General features: G+C 38.0%; 1 protein-coding gene across 1 annotated transcript in view; it reads right to left on the bottom strand.

The window, feature by feature from the left end:
* Positions 1–15455, bottom strand: part of EMC7 (ER membrane protein complex subunit 7) — a 34739-nt gene extending 19284 nt beyond the window's left edge. Inside the window, exon 1 of the mRNA XM_077127356.1 lies at positions 15112–15455. Coding sequence (XP_076983471.1) covers positions 15112–15347 — 236 coding nt within the window. The 5' untranslated portion in view covers positions 15348–15455. The remainder of the gene's footprint in view (positions 1–15111) is intronic.
* Between the last annotated feature and the right edge of the window lie 4699 nt (positions 15456–20154).

The raw sequence follows: 20154 nt of genomic DNA, 5'->3' as shown, positions 1-20154 counted from the left end.
GAAAATGTGCTCCTTGCTACTTTAAAGCTCACATTAACTAAACCAGAAATGAAACATAAACATCAATTCACTTATTCCTGGATGTCTTCTACCTGCCTTCCAGATCTACTCTCCACATTTTTGTTATCTGCCCCAGGACACTGAACTATTTGAGTATAGAAATAAGCTCCCTTGCCCTATAGCTTCCAATTAGGTTTGGCCAATGCAGACTGGAGGGAAGGAAGAAAATGAGGTTAATATATTTCACTCCCAGTTCTTTCCCTGAGGGATCATCTCTGGCTGGCTGTGTGGAGGGACAGCGCCTCTCAAGGCAGTCTCCTCTTTCCTTCCAGGTTCCATTAACTTCTACTTCTCTTCCTCCCTTCAGACTTAGAGGTGTAAGCCCTACACAACCTGAATTTTTCCCTACACCCTGACCATACTGGAATTATTCTAATTTGAATATGCCATCTGTTTGCTGCTGGGTCCCTAGTGAAGCAAATTCAAAATATTTTTCTAGATCCAGGAAAAATAATTAAATGATTACTAAGCAACACAAATAATATCAAAACTAACTCCCTAATGCAAATGTGCTTTTCATACTAAGGTAAATATTTTACTTTAGAAAAATACATTTTATATGAAAATCTAAAATCTCTAAATGATGTCTATCTCTTAGCTTAAAAACTGAACTCCAAATCCTTAAATCCATGGCCAATTGATTTTTTTTTTTTTTTTTTTTTGCATGGGCAGGCACTGGGAATTAAACCTGGGTCTCTAGCATGGCAGGTGAGAACTCGGCCTGCTGACCCACTGTGGTCCATCCCATGGCCCATTGATTTTTAACAGGAGTACCACAGTCCACTCAATGGAGAAAGAATAGCCTCTTCTACAAATGTTGCCAGGACAAGTGGATATCTGCATGCAAAAGAATGAAATTAGATGACTATCTTATACCATCTACAAAAGTAATCCAAACATGATTATTTTTGGTCTTTCTATCAAAGACCTGAACCAAGAACTAAGACCACAAAACCCTTAGAAAAAGCACAGAGAAAAATCTTCAAGACCCTGTATTAAGCAATGGATTCTTAGATATGGCACCAAAAACACAAACAAGATAAAAGACAAATTCAACTTTATAAAATTAAAATTTTTTGTACAAAAAAGGACATTACCAGGAAAGTGAAAAGACCACCTACATTAAGGGGGGAAATATCTGGAAATTATATATCTGATATGGATTTAACATCTGGAATATATAAAGAGCTCCTAAACCCAACAAAAGACCCAATTTTAAAAATGGACAAAGGAGTCCCGAGGTATATGGCAGAGAAGGGAGCTCTAGGACTCACTCAGTCTTTCTACCCGAACAACTATTAAACAGGCCGAAACTGTCTGAAGCAACTGTTTTGAAACTTCCAAAGCCAGGAGAACACTGTACATACAACATGCAGGGAAAAGTGAAAGAGGCTGATAAATTACAGCAAAGAACTGTAAATTGCCAACTAAGTGTTCAGTCCTTGGCTAGCTCCTGCTGACAGAATAGGGACATAAAAATTCTCTTTCCCTAAACAGCAGTGATCAGGGCTTTTCATCTTTGAGGGCTACTGTTTCAACTGGCCCTAGACAAAGGTGGTGGCAAGATTGTTTCAATCCTCCTCAGACTGAAGGGAGTAGAGATTTAAAGACACAGAACTTCCTCAGGGGTGTGGGGGAAAGTTAGATGAAGGACTGCATTTGATGGGCAGGCCAGGAAATCTCGGCTTCCAGGAGCTGCCCAAGAAATTTTGGGCACCCTTCTAACCCTCTCCACAAGGCACATTGGGACTAGTCTGTACCCACTTCATGGGTCCCTCACCCTGTTTTGGCTGGGAAAGACTGAACTGAGAAAGTCTTCCAGGGTGACCCTCTTCCCAGAATTTGCCCTCCAGGCAAAAGCAGCAAGAGATGATGAAAGGAGTGTAAAAAACTATAGAGGCAGATAGTGCAGGACAAAAGCGGTGACAACCAAACTCCTGTAAACAGGGGAACTCCAAAACAATGAACAAACAAAAGCCCAAGACAAGACAAAGGCCCAGTAAGACAGGGAAACCCTGTAGAGCACTCTCACCTTGGGCAAACCTTCATGATAGGAGGGGTGAACTTCAAAAAAAAAAAAACCTGTCTTACTGCCAGCTGGTTATAAAACCAAGAAACAGACATCACAGGGAGTATATCCCAGTGTTAACATTTTAAATATTAAAATATACACTGTGCAGGAAAGGAGTACAAGACAAACAAACAGGAAATGATGGCCCATCCAAAGGAAGAGTATAAAAATACAGAAAATACCAAGAAAATGGACCAGAATGTTGAAATAGCGAATAAAGCCTTTAAAAAGATGATCTTAAAAATGCTTAAGGAGATGAAGGAAAGTATAGTGAAAGAATAGAGAATATCAGGGAATCAATGAATAGACAATATGGGCGTCTAAGAAAAGACAGAAATTTTAAAAAGGAACCAATCAAAACTACTGGAGTTGAAGACCATAATAACTGAAATGAAAAATGCCCAGGGGGGTTTCAAAAGCAGAATGGAGCTAGTGGAAGAAAGACATAGTGAACCTGAAGACAGGCAACTGAAATGAGTCAGGCTGAGGAACAGAAAGAAAAAAAGAAATATTAAAAGTGAAAATAGCCTAAGATAGCTATGGGATATCATCAAGCTCACCAATATACACATTAAGGGGAGTCCCGGAAGGAGAAGAAAGAAAGAAAGGGGAAGAAGGAATAGTCAAAGAAATAATGGCAGAGAATTTCCCAAACAGAGCAAAAGAGGTGAAAGTGCACAGCCAAGAAGCTCAGAGAACACCAAACAGGAAAAGCATGAAGAAAAATATATCCCATCATATATCAATTACACTGTCAAATGCAAAAGGCAATAAGAAAGTTCTGAAAGTTGTAACAGAAAAGCAACATGTTACATACAAGAGAATCCTAACAAAATTGAGTGCTGATTTCGCATCAGAAACTATGGAAGCAAGAAGACATTAAGCTGAAATACTTAAAGTGTTGAAGGAAAAAAACTTGCCAGCCAAGAATTTTATATCCAGCAAGACTCTTTCAAAAATGAGGTAGGGAGTACACCATTTTCAGATAAACAAAAGCTGAGGGAGTTCATCACAAGACATGCCATACAAGCAATGCTAAAGGGAGTTCTTTATACTGAAACAAAAGGACACTAGACAGTGGTTCAAAGCAGCAAAAAGAAATAGAGACCTGAGATAAAGGTTACCATTTAGGTAACTATAAATGCCAGTATTATTGCATTATATTGTTTGATATGTAACACCACTTCTTCTTAAAGGTGCTAAAACACAAACGCATAAGAAGTAATGATAAATCTAGGTTTTTGGACATAAAATGTACAAAGACATAAGTGGTAATAAGTTCCAAAAAAATGGTTGGGGGGACAGAGGAGTATAGGAAAAGCATACATACAGGCTATTTAAGGTAAGTTGGCATCAAACTAAACATAACTGTTACATATAAATATATCCAGGTAGAAATTAAAAGTTACTCAATCTGGTACAATACAAGAAAACAAGTAAATATAAATGTACACTTTAATAGAACTGAGGGACAAAAAGATAAAAGACTTACAAAGGCTAAATAATAAAATGGCAGAAGTCCTGTATTATCAGTAGTGCTTCAAATATAAATGGATTAAAAAATTGGCAGAATGGATAAAAAAGCATCACCCAATTATATGCTGTCTGCAAGAGACTCACCTTAAAGTCAAAGACACAAGTAGGTTGATGGTAAAAGGATGGAAAAAAATATAACATTTGTAGTAGTTAGGTTCAGGTGTCAACTTGGCCAAGTGATGGTGATCAGTTGTTCTGTTGCTGTGGACTTAAATCACCAGCATTTTGAATTTCATCTATGGCTGATTACATCTATGGTAGGCTAAGGGGAGCGCCTTCAGCAATGAGTGAGGCTTAAAAAGAGTCAGAAGAGAGGAGCTCAGAGCCAGCTCAGACCCAGACACTTGGATACACAGAAAGGAACCGCCCAGGGGAAAGTTGTTTGAACCCAGAAGCTGGGGAAGAAGCCCAGCAGACGTTGCCATGTGCCTTCCAAAAATCAGAAAATCTGTAACTAAATAAATCCCTCTCACAAAAGCCAATTCATCTCAGGTGTATTGTATTCTGGCAGCCTTAACAAACTAAAACACCATTCAAGTAGTAAACAAAAAAAAAGAGCTGAGATGGCTATACTAATATCTGAAAAAAATGGACTGTAAGTCAAAATAGTTAAGAGGAGCAAAGGTGGTCATCACATACTAATAAAGGGGGTAATTCCACAGGAAGATATAACAACTATAAATATATATGCACTGAACAGTACAGCCCCAAAATATATGAAGCAAATACTGACACATTTGAAGGAAGAAACTGATGATTCTACATTAACAGTAGGAGATTTAACATATACTCTCATTAATGGATAGAACATTTAGTCAGAAGATCAATAAGGAAATACAGGATTTGAGTGATACACTAAATCAACTAGACGTAATAAACATATATAGAATACCGCACCCAACAAAAACAGAATACACATTATTCTCGAGCACCAATGGACCATTCTCCAGGATAGACTATATGTTGCGTCACAAAACTAGTCTCAATAAATTAAAAAATACTGAAATCATACAATGTATATTCTCCAACCACAATGCAATAAAGCTAGAAATCAATAACAGATGGGCAAACGGAGAATTCTTAAATATATGGAAATTAAACATACTCCAACAATCAATGGGTTTAAGAGAAAATCAGAAGAAAAATTAGAAAATATGAAAATACAACACACCAGCACTTACGGTATGCAGAAAAGGCAGTGCTGAGAGGCAAATTTACAGCTCTAAATGTTTACATTAAAAATGAAGAAAGATTAACCTAGCCTCAAAACTGGAAGAACTAGAAAAAGAAGAGCAAATCAGAAGGAAGGAAATAAAGATTTGAGTAGGGAGAAATGAAATAGAAAACAAAAAGAAAAAATACAAGCAACAAAATCAAATATTGATTCTTTGAAATGAACAACAAAATCAAAAAACCTTTAGCTAGACTGAAAAAAAAAGACAGATACAAATAATGATAATCAGAAATGAAAAGGGGACAGTACTACTGACCCTGCTGAAATGAAAAGGACCGTAAGTGAATATCATGACCTACTGTATGCCAGTACATTAGATAACCTAGACAAAATGGACAAATTCTTAAAAACACACAAATAACTTAAAATGATTCAAGAAGAAACAGAAAACAAAAAACCAGTTAGTCATAAAGAGAATGAATTAATAGTCAGAAACCTAGAGGAATTCTACCAAACATTCCAAGAAGACTTAACTCCAATTCTGCTTAAACTCTTCCACAAAAATGAAGAGAAGGGAACACTCCAGAATTCATTCTAAGAGGTCAACATCACTCTTATACCAAAACCAGACAAAGATTACACAAGAAAAGAAATCTATAGACCACTATTTCTTACGAATACAGATGTAAAAATCCTCAACAAAATACTAACAAACCAAATCCAAGAGCATATTAAAAGAATTACACACCATAATCAAATGGGAATTATCGCTGGTTGAGTCAACGTGAGAAAATCAATTAGTGTTTTACACCACATTTTTAGAATGAAGGAAAACCCATGTGATCATCATCATCTCAACTGATGCAGAAAAGGCATCTGATTAAATACAGCTCAGTTTCTTGATAATAACACTTAGAACTCTGGGAATAGAAGGAAATTTCCTCAACCCAATAAAGGGCATATATGAAAAGCCCAGATAACATTTTACTTAATGGTGAAAGACTGAAAGCTTTTCCTCTAAGATAAGGATGTTCCTTGTAGACAAGGATGCCCACTGTCATGACTATTATTCAACACTGTACTGAAAGTTCTTACCAGAGCAAAGAGGTAAGAAAAAAAATAAAAGGCATCCACACTGGAAAAGAAGAAGTAACTTTCCCTATTTGCAACTGATAAGATACTATAGTTAGAGAGAACAAAAGAAATAGACACAAAGCTACTAGAGCTAATAAATGAATTCAGCAAAGTGGCAAGGTACAAGATCAACACTCAAAATCTGTACTATTTTTATACACAAGGAATGAACAATCAAAACAAGAAATCAAGAAAAAAACTCCATTCACAATAGCAACCAAAAGAATAAAATATCTAGGAATAAATCTAACCAAGGATGTAAAGGACGTGTACACAGAAAACTACAAAACATTGCTGAAAGAAATTAAAGGAGACCTAAGTAAATGAAAGGATATTCTGTGTTCATAGATTAGAAGACTAAATATCATTAAGATGCCAATATTACCCAAAGCAATTTATAGATACAATTAAGTTCCAATAAAAATTCCAACAACCTTCTTTGCAGAACTGGAACAGGTAATCATCAAATTTACATGGAAGGGTAATGGGCATCAAATAGCTAAAGCTACCTTCAAAAAGAAGAATGAAGTTGGAAGACTCATACTTTCTGATCTTAAACCTGATTACAAAGCCACAGTTATCAAAACAGCATGGTACTAGCACAAGGACAGATAGAGATCAATGATCAGAATTGAGAGCTCAACCTTAATTGAGAAATCAACCCTCACATTTATTTATAGCTAAACTCATTTTTGACAAGGTGGCAAAAACTACTCAATTGGAAAAGATAACCCCTTCAACTGGACCTTCATTTGCAAAAAAAAAGAAGAGGACTTTTACCTCACACCATATAGAAAAATCAATTTAAACTGGATCAAAGACCTAAATATAAGAGCTAGAACTATCAAACTCCTAGAAGAAAACATAGGGAAGTATCTTCAGGATTGGTGTTAGGAAATGGTTTCTCAGACTTTATAACCAAAGCACAAAGAAAAGCAAAAATAGATATATGGGACCTCATCAAAATAAAAAACTTTTGTTTCTTACACGACTTCATCATGAAAGTAAAAAGACAACCTATGCAATGGAAGAAAATATTTGGAAACCACTTATCTGATAAAGGATTAATACCTAGTATATATATATAGAAATCAATCAACTTGACAAAAGAAAACCAACCCAATTTAAAAAGTAGGCAAAAGACTTGGAACAGATATCTCTCCAAACAAGATATACAAATGGCTAGAAAACACATGAAAAGATGCTTAACATGATAAGTCATCAGGGAAATGCAAATCAAAACCATAATGAGATACCATTTTACACCAATTACAATGGCTGCTATTAAAAAAAAAAAACAGAATATAACAAATGTTGAAGAAGATGTTGAGAAACAGCAACATTCCTTTATTGCTGGTGGCAATGTAAAATGGGGCAGCCGCTGTGGAAGAGTTTGGCAGTTCCTCAGAAAGCTAAGACTATACAGCCCAGCTATCCCACTATTAAGTATATACCCAAAATAACTGAAAGCCGAGCTCAAACAGATATTTGCACACTGATGTTCACAGCAGCATTATTCACAATTGCCAAACAATGGAAGCACCCCAAGTGTCCATCAACAAATGAACAGATAAATAAAATGTATATACATACAATGGAATATTATTCAGCCATCAAAAGGAATGGAGTGCTGATACATACGATAACATGGATCTTTGAAGACATCGTGTTGCGTGAAATAAACCAGACACAAAAGGACAAATATTATATGAACTCAGTGATTTGAAACAAAAGAATAAGCAAACTCATAGGCAGAATCTAGAATATAAGTTACCACGGAATGGGGTGAGGACAGGGAATGGAAAGCTAAGAGTGAAAACGTGCAGGATACCTATTTGGAATGATAAAAATGTTTTGGCAATAGATGGTGGTGATGGTAGCACCACATTGTTAATGCAATTAACAGCACTGAAATGTTTATCTGAATATGATTAAAAGGAGAAGTATTAGATTGTACATATGGTGACAGAATAAAAAGAATAAAAAGAATTTTTAAATCCATGAAACTACATCATACCAACAGTGAACCCTGTTAAACCATAAACATTAATTTATACGACAATCATAAAAATGTGCTATCATCAACTGCAACAAATGTTCCACAACAATGCAAGGCATTGCTGGTGGAGTGGGGTGCCAGTTTGAAAGTATTCTGTAGACCAGAAAAAACATGTTTTAATCCTGATTCAATCTTATGGGGGTGGCCATTTCTTTTAGTCTTAATTCAATACTGCAGAGTAGAAACATTTGATCAGATTATCTCGACGGATGTGGCACACCCAATTGTGTGTGTGACCTTCTGATTGGATGGAGATGTGACTCCACCCATTCTAAGTGGCTCTTGATTAGTTTACTGGAGTCCTTTAAAACAGGAAACACTTTGGAGAGAGCAGAGCTGACACAGATGTCAACATTTGAAGAACAGAGACATGGATATTTGGATATGCTTGGAGCCCAGCAGATGTTGCCATGTGCCTTCCCATGAAATGTTAAGAAAATAAGAACCTGGAGACAGCCAAGGGAAGCCAAGAGATGAAAGTCAGCCCCAGAGAAACAAGGGGAGGAACCCCCACAGAAATAGAAGCTGAAAGCAACAGGGCCCAGGAGGAAGGGACCAGCAGAGGTCAGCAAGTGCCTTCCCAGCTGACAGAAGTACTCCAGACCCATCTGCCTTTCTTATTAAGGTATCTTTCCATGGATGCCTTAGTTTGGACATTTTCATAGGCTTAGAACTGTCAACGTGTAACTTGTTAAGTTCCCTTTATAAAAGCCATTCCATTTCTGGTATTTGTATGCCAGCAGTTTAACAAACTAAAACTGGTGGTATAAGGAGATCCTATATTTTAGGCATGATCATTCTGTAAAGCCATAACTTCTCTAGTAAGGGAGGGGGGAGAATTTTTTTTAATGGGAAAAGGACTTGAATAGACATTTTACCATAGAAGATATACAAATGGTCAGTAAGCACATGGAAAATGCTCAATCATTAACCATTTAGCAAAATCAAATCAAAGTGCAATGAAATATCACTTGACACCCAAAAAAAAGGCGGCTATTACTAAAAATACAGAAAATAACAAATGTTTATGAGTATGCAGACAAATAGGAACCCACATATGTTGCGAGTTCTACACTGTAGAATGGTGTAGCTGCTGCAGAAAACAGTTTGGCAGTGTTCTAGTTTGCTAGCTGCTGGAATGCAACACACCAGAAATGGATTGGCTTTTAATAAAAGGGGATTTATTTTGCTAGTTCTTCAGAGGAAAGGCAGCTAACTTTCCACTGAGGTTCTTTCTTACATGGGAAGGCACAGGATGGTCTCTGCTGGCCTTCTCTCCAGGCCCCTGGGTTCCAACAATTTTCCCCGGGGTGACTTCTTTCTGCATCTCCAAAGGCCTGGGCTGAACCACGAGTGCTGAGATGAGGAATGCCGAGCTGCTTGGCTGTGCTACGTTGTGCTCTCATTTAAGCACTAGCCAATTAAGTCAAAGGTCATTCATTGCAGCAGGCAAGCCTCCTAACCGACTGCAGATGTAAATCAGCAACAGATGAGGTTCACCTACCAGTGGCTCATATCCACAGCAACAGAACTAGGTACCTTCACCTGGCCAAGTTGACAACTAAATATAACCACCACAGGCAGTTTCACAAAGAGTTAAATATAGAATTACCATATGACCCAGCAACAAGGTATATACCCCAAAGAACTGAAAGCAGGGAGTTAAACAGAAACCTGTACATCAATGTTCACAGGAGCATTATTCACAATAGTTAAAAAGTGGTAACAACCCAAATGTCCACTGAAACATGAATGGATAAAAAATGTGATATATCCATATAATGGAATACTATTCAGCTATAAGAACAAATGAAGGGCAGTGCAATGATGGCTCAGAGGCAGAATTCTCACCTGCCATGCTGGAGACCCGGGTTTGACTCCTGGAGCCTGCCCATGCCAAACAAAACAAAACAAACAAATGAAGTTCTAATTCATGCTGTAAGAATGAACCTTAAAAACATTATGGGGGGCAGCACATAGTGGCTCAGCAGGCAGAGTTTTCACCTACCATGCCGGAGACCCAGGTTTGATTCCCAGTGCCTGACCACGCAAAAAAAAAAAAAAAAAAAAAAAAAAAAAGCAATCCTATATACAATGCTATTTGATGCTCTTAATAACTCTATGGGCTGGTGCAATCACCACACATCTTCACGGAGGAGGAGACTGGAACCCAGAGAGATGAAGCAACTTGCCAATGTTCACAGAGCCTTGATGGCGGAGAACAAAAGTGAGCCCAGACAGTCTGGCAAGCAAAGGTTTTTCTTAATCTTTGTACTCTAGCTCTACTTTTTGTAGTGTGAGCCTGAGGATGGAGGAAACTCTTTCAGTATTACTCTAACACTCTCCTTGGTGGGTAGAACACAGGCATGAGACAGACCTGTGAGGACACGTAAACAAGTTTTATTTGTTAATCCAATATGCCTTATTTTTCCCTTCTAGGAGAGGAACAGGCAGCGTCATAAATTGATTAATATTTATCTTTTCTATTTTTAAGCAGTACAAACTTGGAGTAGAGTCGCTCTTCTTGAACTCAACTGTTACACACACACATACTCCTAGACATTAATATTTCACTGAGCACCTATTATATGAAAAGCACTGTTCTTGAGGCCATCTATAGAGCTGTTTATTTAACACTCTAGATCCCTGTTTACTTGAAAAAGGATTGGCAAATCTTTTGTAAATGCCAGGTAGTTAATATTTAGGCTCCATGAGTTTCTGCTACACATTTTCCAGTTCATAGCTGTTGTTCTGCCTTGGTTTATTTTGTATTACTTTAAAAGTGGAGAAACAATTCTTAATGATTGGGTCTTGGAGAAACAGACTTTGGGCCCTATTTTGTCCATTAGGCCAGAGTTTCCCAACCACTGCCACAGAACATACATTCTAGAGATGAACACAGAAATCAAACAAGATGGCAAACACATACATAAGTAAACATTTAAAATTTGTAAAGGAGAGTGTAGAAAGTACACTAGAGTGTTGCAAGCACAGTTGTCTGCATCCTTCCTCCATGGCATTGGGCTTTCAGCTACCAAGAAACAAGAAAAGTTATTGATCTCAGGGGAGCCAAGATCCTCCTTCACTGAGGGATCTGTCATACCCCCGAGTACTTGGCTGTATAACCAGGTGGAAGAGGACAATCCATCAATCTACACATATCTAATAAGTATTGTGGATAACATGTTTTTTTTCCCCATGGGCAGGCACCTGGAATCAAACCCAGGTGTCCAGCATGGCAGGTGAGAATTCTGCCACCAAGCCACCGTCACACCAACCAGTAACATGTTTAAGTGTGCTTAGACAATGTTTTTTTTGTTGTTGTTGTTGTTTTACCTTAAACAGCATATTAACCTCACTGACCACTTCTTCTCCATGGCCAGCATTCATTACCGTGGTTCCAAACATCCTTGAATATAAGCATTGAGCTACTGCTGACCACCTGCAAATTAATCTTATCTTTCTATACATATAAATTATATATTACTTGGTGACCACTACTACTAAAATTATACAAGGGAAGGAGGAATTCTTGGAGCTGCTATTTTATATATTCTAAGCCTAAAGTGTGAGAAAATTTATGATTCTTTATTAGACGATTTCACACTTCAACCCCTTTCTTCATTAAAAATATTCTCTTAAAAATACTGTACATATTTTTTTAAAATGTTCACTCTACTGCAATTCTTGGGGTGCTGCATAGGATGTAAGAGATATTGATTAAAGAATTTGACTCAGCAAAGATAGTAGGTGTGTATCTTATTTGTGAGCCTACAGAGAGAAAATTCAACACTTTTCATTTCAGTTTATAATGATAAAAATTGTTTGGGAATATTTTGCCTACATTGGTTCTCAAACATTGTAATTCAAATTAAAATAGTAGTGTTTATCATTATCATCAATGAACTATTTAATAAAATTCATAAATATGGAAGACATAGGATAAGATTCAAAAAGGCTCTACAGCACTCTGTGATTAAAGGGGAGGCTGGATCTTCCAACTCTCAGGTGAATTTTGTGAGGCAAATGAAATATACTCAAAACTGATATTCTTGAATAGTGGTTCTCAAAGTCTGGTCTGCACCCCTAATGGCCTTTGAGAATATTTCTGGGCTTGGAGATCTCAACTATTTTCATAATAATATGAATTTATTATATGTTTTCTTCATTCTCATTTTTTCTTGATATTTAAATGGAGTTTTCTAGGTTACATGAGGTATGGTATTGCAGCAAACTAAACACAGAAGTGAAAACTTCTATTAAGCCACATTAAAGAGTTATACAAGATGTAAATAAAGGCAACTCTCACTAATTTCTGTGGTTTAACTAGAAAAGTTATTTTTAAAATATGCATAATTTACATTAATGCATAATTGGTTTATTATTGACAATTTAAAATAAATGTGTAAATGGACATTTTTTCTGTTTAATTTCAAAATGGTAAATATTACCAGCTATTACTGACATAAATTAAAGCTCTTTAGAGTCCTTGATAATTTTCAAGATGATTAAGGGGTGCTGAGACCAAAAAGCCTGAGAACCACTATTCTAAAGAAAATGTCCTTAGAATAATAAGAATAAGAATAATTATAGGGGCAGGCATGGTGGCTCAGCAGGCAGAGTTCTCGCCTGCCATACTGGAGACCCAGGTTCGATTCCCGGTGCCTGCCCATGTAAAACAAAAAACAGAAAAAACCTCATGGTAAGTGAAATAAGCTAGACACAAAAGGACAAATACTGCATGATCCCACTTATAAGAAATATCGAGAATAAGCAATTCACAGAAACAGAAGTGGATTACCAGGGACTAGGGGAAAGGGGAATAGGAGCTATTTCTTAAAGGGTAAAGAGTTTCTATTTTGGGTGATGGAAAGTTTCAATAACAGAAGGTGGTGATGGGAGTACAACATTATAAAATGCCACTGAATTATACACTTAAAAATGTTTAAAATGACAAATTTTATATTTATGTTATCACAATTTTAAAAATGTACCCTATAGTGTATAAATCTTGTTGGATTCTGAGTTGAAAGAACAATTATACAAAAGCATTTTGAGATAACTGGGAAAACAAAAATGGATTGAGTCTTAGCTATTAAGGAATTATTTATTTTGTTTAACTAACAATGGTAATTTTAAAATATCTTATGTCTAAGAGATATGTATTAATGCTTTTACGGGTAAAGTTATATTAAGTGTTGCATCATTTTTAAATATTCCAGACAAAAACTGAGGTGCAGAGGAGACATAAAATGAAACAATAGATTGTGATGCAGACTTAAGGATTCACTAAGCTATTCTGTTTAGTGTATGTCTGGAAATTTCCATCATAAAAAGTACCAAAAAGGTATAACGCATAATCTTAGCATCAAAAAGACTGAGAACCACCTAAACATCAAATAACAGAGAACTGGGTAAATAAATAGTGATCTACATACACAGAGATGATAGTAAGAAATGATGTGAGGACTCCTTAGCCACAACTCCCTGCATTTACAATAGACAACTCCCCCAAACCACCCTCAAAAAGCATAAACATAAGTAAAAATTGGGTGCTAGTTTTCAAAACCAGCTAGAAGGCAAATCACTACCTCTCTTCCAATAAGACTGCCACCATAAGCACCTCATATTAATTTCCAATCAATCTTTTTTATATACAAATAGAAGAACATGCAATGGTATCTTTCGTTAATGCTATTAACAAATCACTAAGTAAAAAAAAAAAGGCTACAATGTTAAAAATCCTTGTCCATATGATTCAAAAAAGGCTGGCTGAAAAGATACATTAAATGTTAAAGGTTTTGGAAAGAATGTTTGTGTTTGTATGTTATGTTTAATAAAAAAAAGTTAAGGGTTTTTATCTCTACTTTCTTGTCTGTCTTCTCTTCAATAAGCATATACAGTATTACCTATATATTATTTCAAAGTAAAAATAAGTGCTTTTTAAAAGAATTGTGTAATACAGAAGAAAAAAAGAGAAGATAAATTGTCAATTAAGGCTAATTTCCCAGAGCTTAAAGAGAGCTTTATCATTAAAGTTTCATAAATTAAGATGAAGCCAAAAGAATGTTCTATTGCTAGATTATTAATGACAGCATTAAAACAATGGTTGCAAATTTTTTTGCAATAATTTATTAATTTTAGGTTGGTTTTCTCATTCAAGGACCTAGATGACCTGAAAAAAATTGCAAATCAAATTGAGAATTAAATGTCTACAATTAAATTGTATAACTTTTAGATACCATTTGCTGCTGCACAAGCCCACCAAAATTTTTTTTTCCTTTCTTAAAATCTTCTCTTTCAGCTAGCAGTTTCACTTTGCACGCAGCAGTGGAAAGATTGAAAACATCATATTTGAGTCTACACATTTGAAAGCAGCCTGCTCCAAAGAAGAGTGGTAAAAAATTCACCACGTCTTTAAAATAGGCTGAAATCCCATTTCTACTAATAGCTGGAAAGGACAGAAAAAGAAGCGTGTAAGCAATGTAGAGAAACCTTAGTCTCCCATAAATGCCAAGTGTGATGCTGCAAATCCCTCAATGAATTCAAGTGCAAAAAAGAACAACAATCCCACTCCCAGCCAAAAAAAAAAGTGCTTTGATTAGACTTCGGGGCCCATTAATTTTAGAAGCAGCAACATTAGTCTCCCAGTCTATGTAATCACTAGAAACCCCCTGGGCTTTGAATTCCCACTTGTTTAGCCTTTCTACGCAACACCAAGCTACCAGAAGACTGAAAAGAATGCAAAAAAAGGTCAGCTTCCTGGGAAACCAGATGAGACTCAAAGGAAAGAATTCAGAAAGAGACAAAAAAGGCTACCTGTTTCAAGATCCAGGAGTGGTCGTGCCCATAAAGAATCAGAATGGGGTTGAAAACAGCTGAAGCACTTCTCTGGCCCTTCTCTTTTGAAGTACTGGGTCAGGACGAGGAAGGCATCCGACTGCATAGACAGCTAGCGACCCCCGCCCCTACATCCTGACAGACCTCGTCTCACATCCTACACCTACCTACCAATCCTAGGGGAATCCCCTCCGGCCTCCATCCCACCCGCTTTCCCTCTGCCCTCAGGATGCTCACTTAAGGAAGCCTACGTGTTCTTCTCCGTCTACGAGTACCCGGGCAGCTGAGATCCAGTCCTGGGGTTTCACCCCCGGAACAACTGCACGACCTTCGATCTTGAAGCGCTCTCCTACGCCGACTCCGCTCCCTCCAGAACCCTCGGCGGCAGCTCCGGGTACCTCCGAGCCCTGCGCATCCCCCGAAAGCAGCAGCAGCAGCAGGACAGAAACGAAGCCCCGCGGAGCGGCCGCCATGACAGCAGCTCTCAGCGGTCAGGCCCGCAGCCCCGAAGCCGGTCCAGTCTCCAAGCCGCTGCTAGGACCGCGGCCGCCGATCTGCTGTCGTCATCACTGGGCGCCCGATCCTGGCGAGAGCGGTGGGCTCTAAACGGAATGAAAGCAGTCTTGGCCAATCGGCTTGCGAGGCGGAAGTGAAGTAGTAGTATTAGCGCCGAGTTTTCCCAGCTCGGGGTAGGCAGGCCGGGAGGTGAGTCTGCTAATGCTGCTGAAAAGAGGCCGCCCACACAGTCAAAGTGGTATATTGGTGTTTCTGTGGTGGCCCCGGAGGGCCGACACCTCAGGAAGAAAGGATGATAAAGGCTGAGAGGAGCCAAGGATCTGAAGTGTCTGCAAACGAGGCTCTGGCTTCGAGAGTAACAGGTTCAGAGAGAGCATTTTAAAAGCTTACAGAGATTCCCCAAGACGTATTAGACTAAAAGGCAAGTTGCAAATTAGACATTATAGTATCTCCTATTTGTGAGGCTGTGTTTAAAGGAGATTTTCTTGTCTCTCCATAGAAAATATCTGGGAAAAAATGCATTAACTATTAACTAAATGTTGCCTCTGGTGAAAGCAGGGCGGTTAGAGAACGTTATCTGACACTTTACACCATTTGTACTGATATGAATGCTTTACCATGAGCATCACAACGTTGGGGGAAAACCTGTCAGTGTTGCTCGTAGGGACTAGAGTCAAGATTTTAAAGACCATATTCTCCAGTTCTTTCATTTTGATAATAAAAGAGTGACGTGCTTAAGTTTTTGTTGGCCACCAACCAACATTGCCCTCTCTACTGCAAACTGCTATTGAAGTGTTCTCCCTGTGCAGTCTAGCGTTGGCCTCTCAGGAAAGAGTAACAAAAATTGAAAGAAGTGAAGGAAGTGCTATGGCCCAGGCAGAGGCTGAAGAGGCGTGACTTGAGGCCACCCCATTTTTTGTTCTCCCAAGATTCAGCAACTGCCACTAAGGGGTACTTTCCCCAGTCTTTTTCTGAAAATGATTATTTCTTCACATTTGAACTTGGGAGGAGCAAGGTTGCTCAGAAGAAAAATAAAACAAAAGTTGGCTTTTGCTTATCTGCCAGAAAACTTATTTGCTGAAGAAACTGGTAAACCAGATTCAGGAAGCACATAATTACCTGTAGGATTTCTTTAAACTTTTTTTAGAGAAGCTTTATTTTCATTTGATTTACTTTAAAATCTGTTTAAGTTTTTAACAGTTAACACATTCATTCACGTGTGAGATAAAGTAAACATCAGTTCAGGACTGAGGAAATAAAACTCAGGGCTGCTTATGTTTGTGATGTACTTAGCAAACAGGACCAGTAGCAAGGCCATCAGAAAACAATGTTTCTCCAAGGCCACATCACAGCTACAAAATTACTAACAATGTTGTTCCTTACAGTCATTTCTGCTTTCTTATGAGTGACTTCCCCAGCACTGCTTCATCCTCCTCCTTCCTGAACAAAGATTTTTGAGCTACCCAATCTAGAGCTAATCATTGATTACCCCAGACCCTCCTAAGAATTGTTCAGCACAAGCCTAAGTTCTATAAAATGCCTTCCTCAAAATAGATGGTAATTAATATTTTAAAATGTCACCTCATGTGTGAGACTAAAGCAAAAAATGTTTATGTGGTACAAAATTTATATTTTGCCTAGTGCATTTCCTAATATAACTTAATGTAGATAGTTTGACTGAACACCATAAGTACTTGGAATCTCAGGTAGGACATGAGATTTTGCTGGTTTGTCCAGAGTGATGCCCTGATGAATCCCAGAGTGATTCGATCAGTGAGTGGAAAAGTATTTGCAAAGCCCCCTTCGGGGAATGGTGAGAACAGGGAGAAATTCAACTGCCCCAAGTTGAATTCTTGATATTCTCACAATCAGTGTGGACAACCAAAGCTATAAGCTGAGACCCCAGTCTTGGGATTTGTTCATATGAAACTTAACCCCACAAAGGATAGGTCAAGTCTACTTAAAATTTAGGCCTAAGAGTCACCCCCAAGAGAGCCTCTGTTGTTGCTCAGATGTGGCCTCTCTCTCCAGCCAACACAACAAGCAATCTCAGCACCCTCCCGCTGTCTACGTGGGACATGACTCCCAGGGGTGTGGACCTTCCTGGCAACGTGGGACAGAAATCCTAGCATGAGCTGAGACTCAGCATTAAGGGATTGAGAAAAACCCTAGAATGAGCTGAGACTTAGCATCAAGGGATTGAGAAAACCTTCTCGACCAAAAGGGGGAAGAGTGAAATGAGACAAAGTGGCAATGGCTGAGAGATTCCAAACAGAGTCGAGAGGTTATCCTGGAGGTTATTCTTAGGCATTAAGTAGATATCACCTTGTTATTCAGGATGTAATAGAGAGGCTGGAGGGAACTGCCTGAAAATGTAGAGCTGTGTTCCAGTAGTCATGTTTCTTGAAGATGATTGAATAATGATATAGCTTTCACAATGTGACTGTGTGATTGTGAAAATCTTGTGTCTGATGCTCCTTTTATCTACCTTGTCAACAAAGGAGTAGAACATATGGAATAAAAATAAATAATAGGGGGAACAAAAGCTAAAATAAATTTAGTTTAAATGCTAGCGATCAATGAAAGCAAGGGGTAAGGGGTATGGTAGGTATAATTTTTTTCTTTTCTGTTTTTGTTTTGTTTCTTTTCTATTGTCTTTTTATTTCTTTTTCTGAATTGATGCAAATGTTCTAAGAAATGATGAATATGCATCTAAGTGATGATATTGTGAATTACTGATTGTATATGTTGGTGTTTTATTTGGTTTGTTAAATTTTTTTAATTAATAAATAATTTTTTTTAAAAATGCCTTCCTTACTGATACAGCCATGGTTTCTCCAGTGTATAGTTCTCCTTTCTGCAGCAAGCTAAGAAACCTAAGTTTGTTTGACTACAGATATGTTCCTGGTTTTCGTCATCTGATGGGTTTTATCTTATTTTGTGGTACAAAATTCAAACGGTACAAGAGTATACAGATTGAAGTCTCCTATTTACTTTTCTCCCTAACCCACTTTTAGTTCCATTGGCTACTCAAGCAAATACCATGCAATTGGGTTGGCTTAAACAATGGGAATTTTATTAGCTCATGGTTATGAGGCTAGGAAAAAGTTCAAATGAAGTATCACCAAGGTGATGCTTTCCACCAAAGTCTGGCATTCTGGGACGGCTGCTGGTGATCCATGTTCCTTGGCTCCTCTGCTATGCCAGTGCACATGGCAGCCTCTCCTGGCATCTCCCTTCTCTCCTGGGTTCCATTGAACTTTAGCGTCTTGCTTCCCATGGCTTTCTCTCTGTCTTTCTGAATTTCATTCTGCTTCTAAAGAACTTCAGTAATAGGATTAGGACCCATTCTGATTGTAGTGGGGCAAACCTCACACCTTAAACTCGTTACCTCATCAAAACCTACTTACAATGGGTTAATGCTTACAGGAATAGATAGTTTAAGAACATGAGTTTCTAGGGTACATAGCTTCAAACCACCATACCCCATTTTTTGGATCCCCAAAAGTCATGTTCTTTCTACATACAAAATACATTCATTTCATCACAATATCCCCAAAGCCTTACCCCTTTTCAGAAACAATGCTAAGCACAAAATTTCATCTAAATCAGTTATGGGTGTAGTCTATCTTGGGATACAGTTCCCCTGAGGACCTGTGAAATGCAGTGGAGTTATAGGCATAAGATAAACATTCCCATTCCAATAGGGAGAAATTGGAAGGAAAACAGTGGTCACAGTCCCAAACAATTCTGAAACCCAGCAAGGCAAACTCCATTAGAATTCAAGGTCTGAGAGTCATCTGTAGATCTATGTTTTGTCTTCCAGGCCTGATGGAGCAGCAACCCCATACCTTCCAAGTACTTTTGCAATAACCAAGCTCTCAGCCACGGAGACTTTATTTTTCTCATTTCTCTATTCCCTCATTTGGTAAAGAAAGCTTTCTCATTCCCATAATGCCAGGTCCCAGCTCATCCCTAGGAATTATGTCCCACATAGAGAGGAGGGCAGTGAATTTACCTGCTGAGTTGGCTTGGAGAGAGAGAGAGGCCACTTTTGAGCAACAAAAGAGGCTCTCTGAGGGTGACTCAGGCGTAATTATCAGCAGGCTTAGCCTCTCCTTTGCAGGAATAAGCCTCATAGGGGTGAGCCCCAAGATTGAAGACTCAGTCTATAATGTCACTCATAAATTTTGCAAAAATCTTGTCGGTTTTGCATGCAGTTCACAGGGATCTAAACCATCAGACAAAAGGATTTTCCACAAATCCTTCATACATAACTGCATTTCCAATCCTGACTCCCATTGAAATGGATGACTGGAACTATGTGCAGTTATCCTCACATGGTGCCCTATCCTTGGGGCACTCACTTTCTGGAAGCTAAGTGAAATCCCTAATAGAGTCGCTTTTGACCCTAGTCTCAGAGTACTATTAGTTAGGCTCAGAATTTTCCAAACCATCAATTTCTGGTTTGTGCCCAGGTGTTCATTTCTCAGCTTATTCCTTTCCTCTCTCATTTCATTATAAACTGCAAAGGGAAACCAGGCTGCACCTTCCACACTGAGTTTGGAAATTTCAGTTAAATATCCAAGTTAATAGCTTTCAAGTTCTGCCTTCTATCAGACATCAAAACTCAATTTCACCAGATTCTCTGCCATTTTCAAACAAGAATAGCCTTCCCTCCAGTTTTCCAATGATACATTCATCATTTGAGGAATTAAATCTTTGTAATATGAGTTGCAAATTTTTTTCTAGTTTATTCTTTGT

Source organism: Tamandua tetradactyla, chromosome 14 (assembly GCF_023851605.1).
Source record: "Tamandua tetradactyla isolate mTamTet1 chromosome 14, mTamTet1.pri, whole genome shotgun sequence".
NCBI classification, from domain to species: Eukaryota; Metazoa; Chordata; class Mammalia; order Pilosa; family Myrmecophagidae; genus Tamandua; species Tamandua tetradactyla.
The sequence above is the reverse complement of the archived record's forward strand: the minus strand, read 5'-3'. Positions and strand labels throughout refer to the sequence as shown.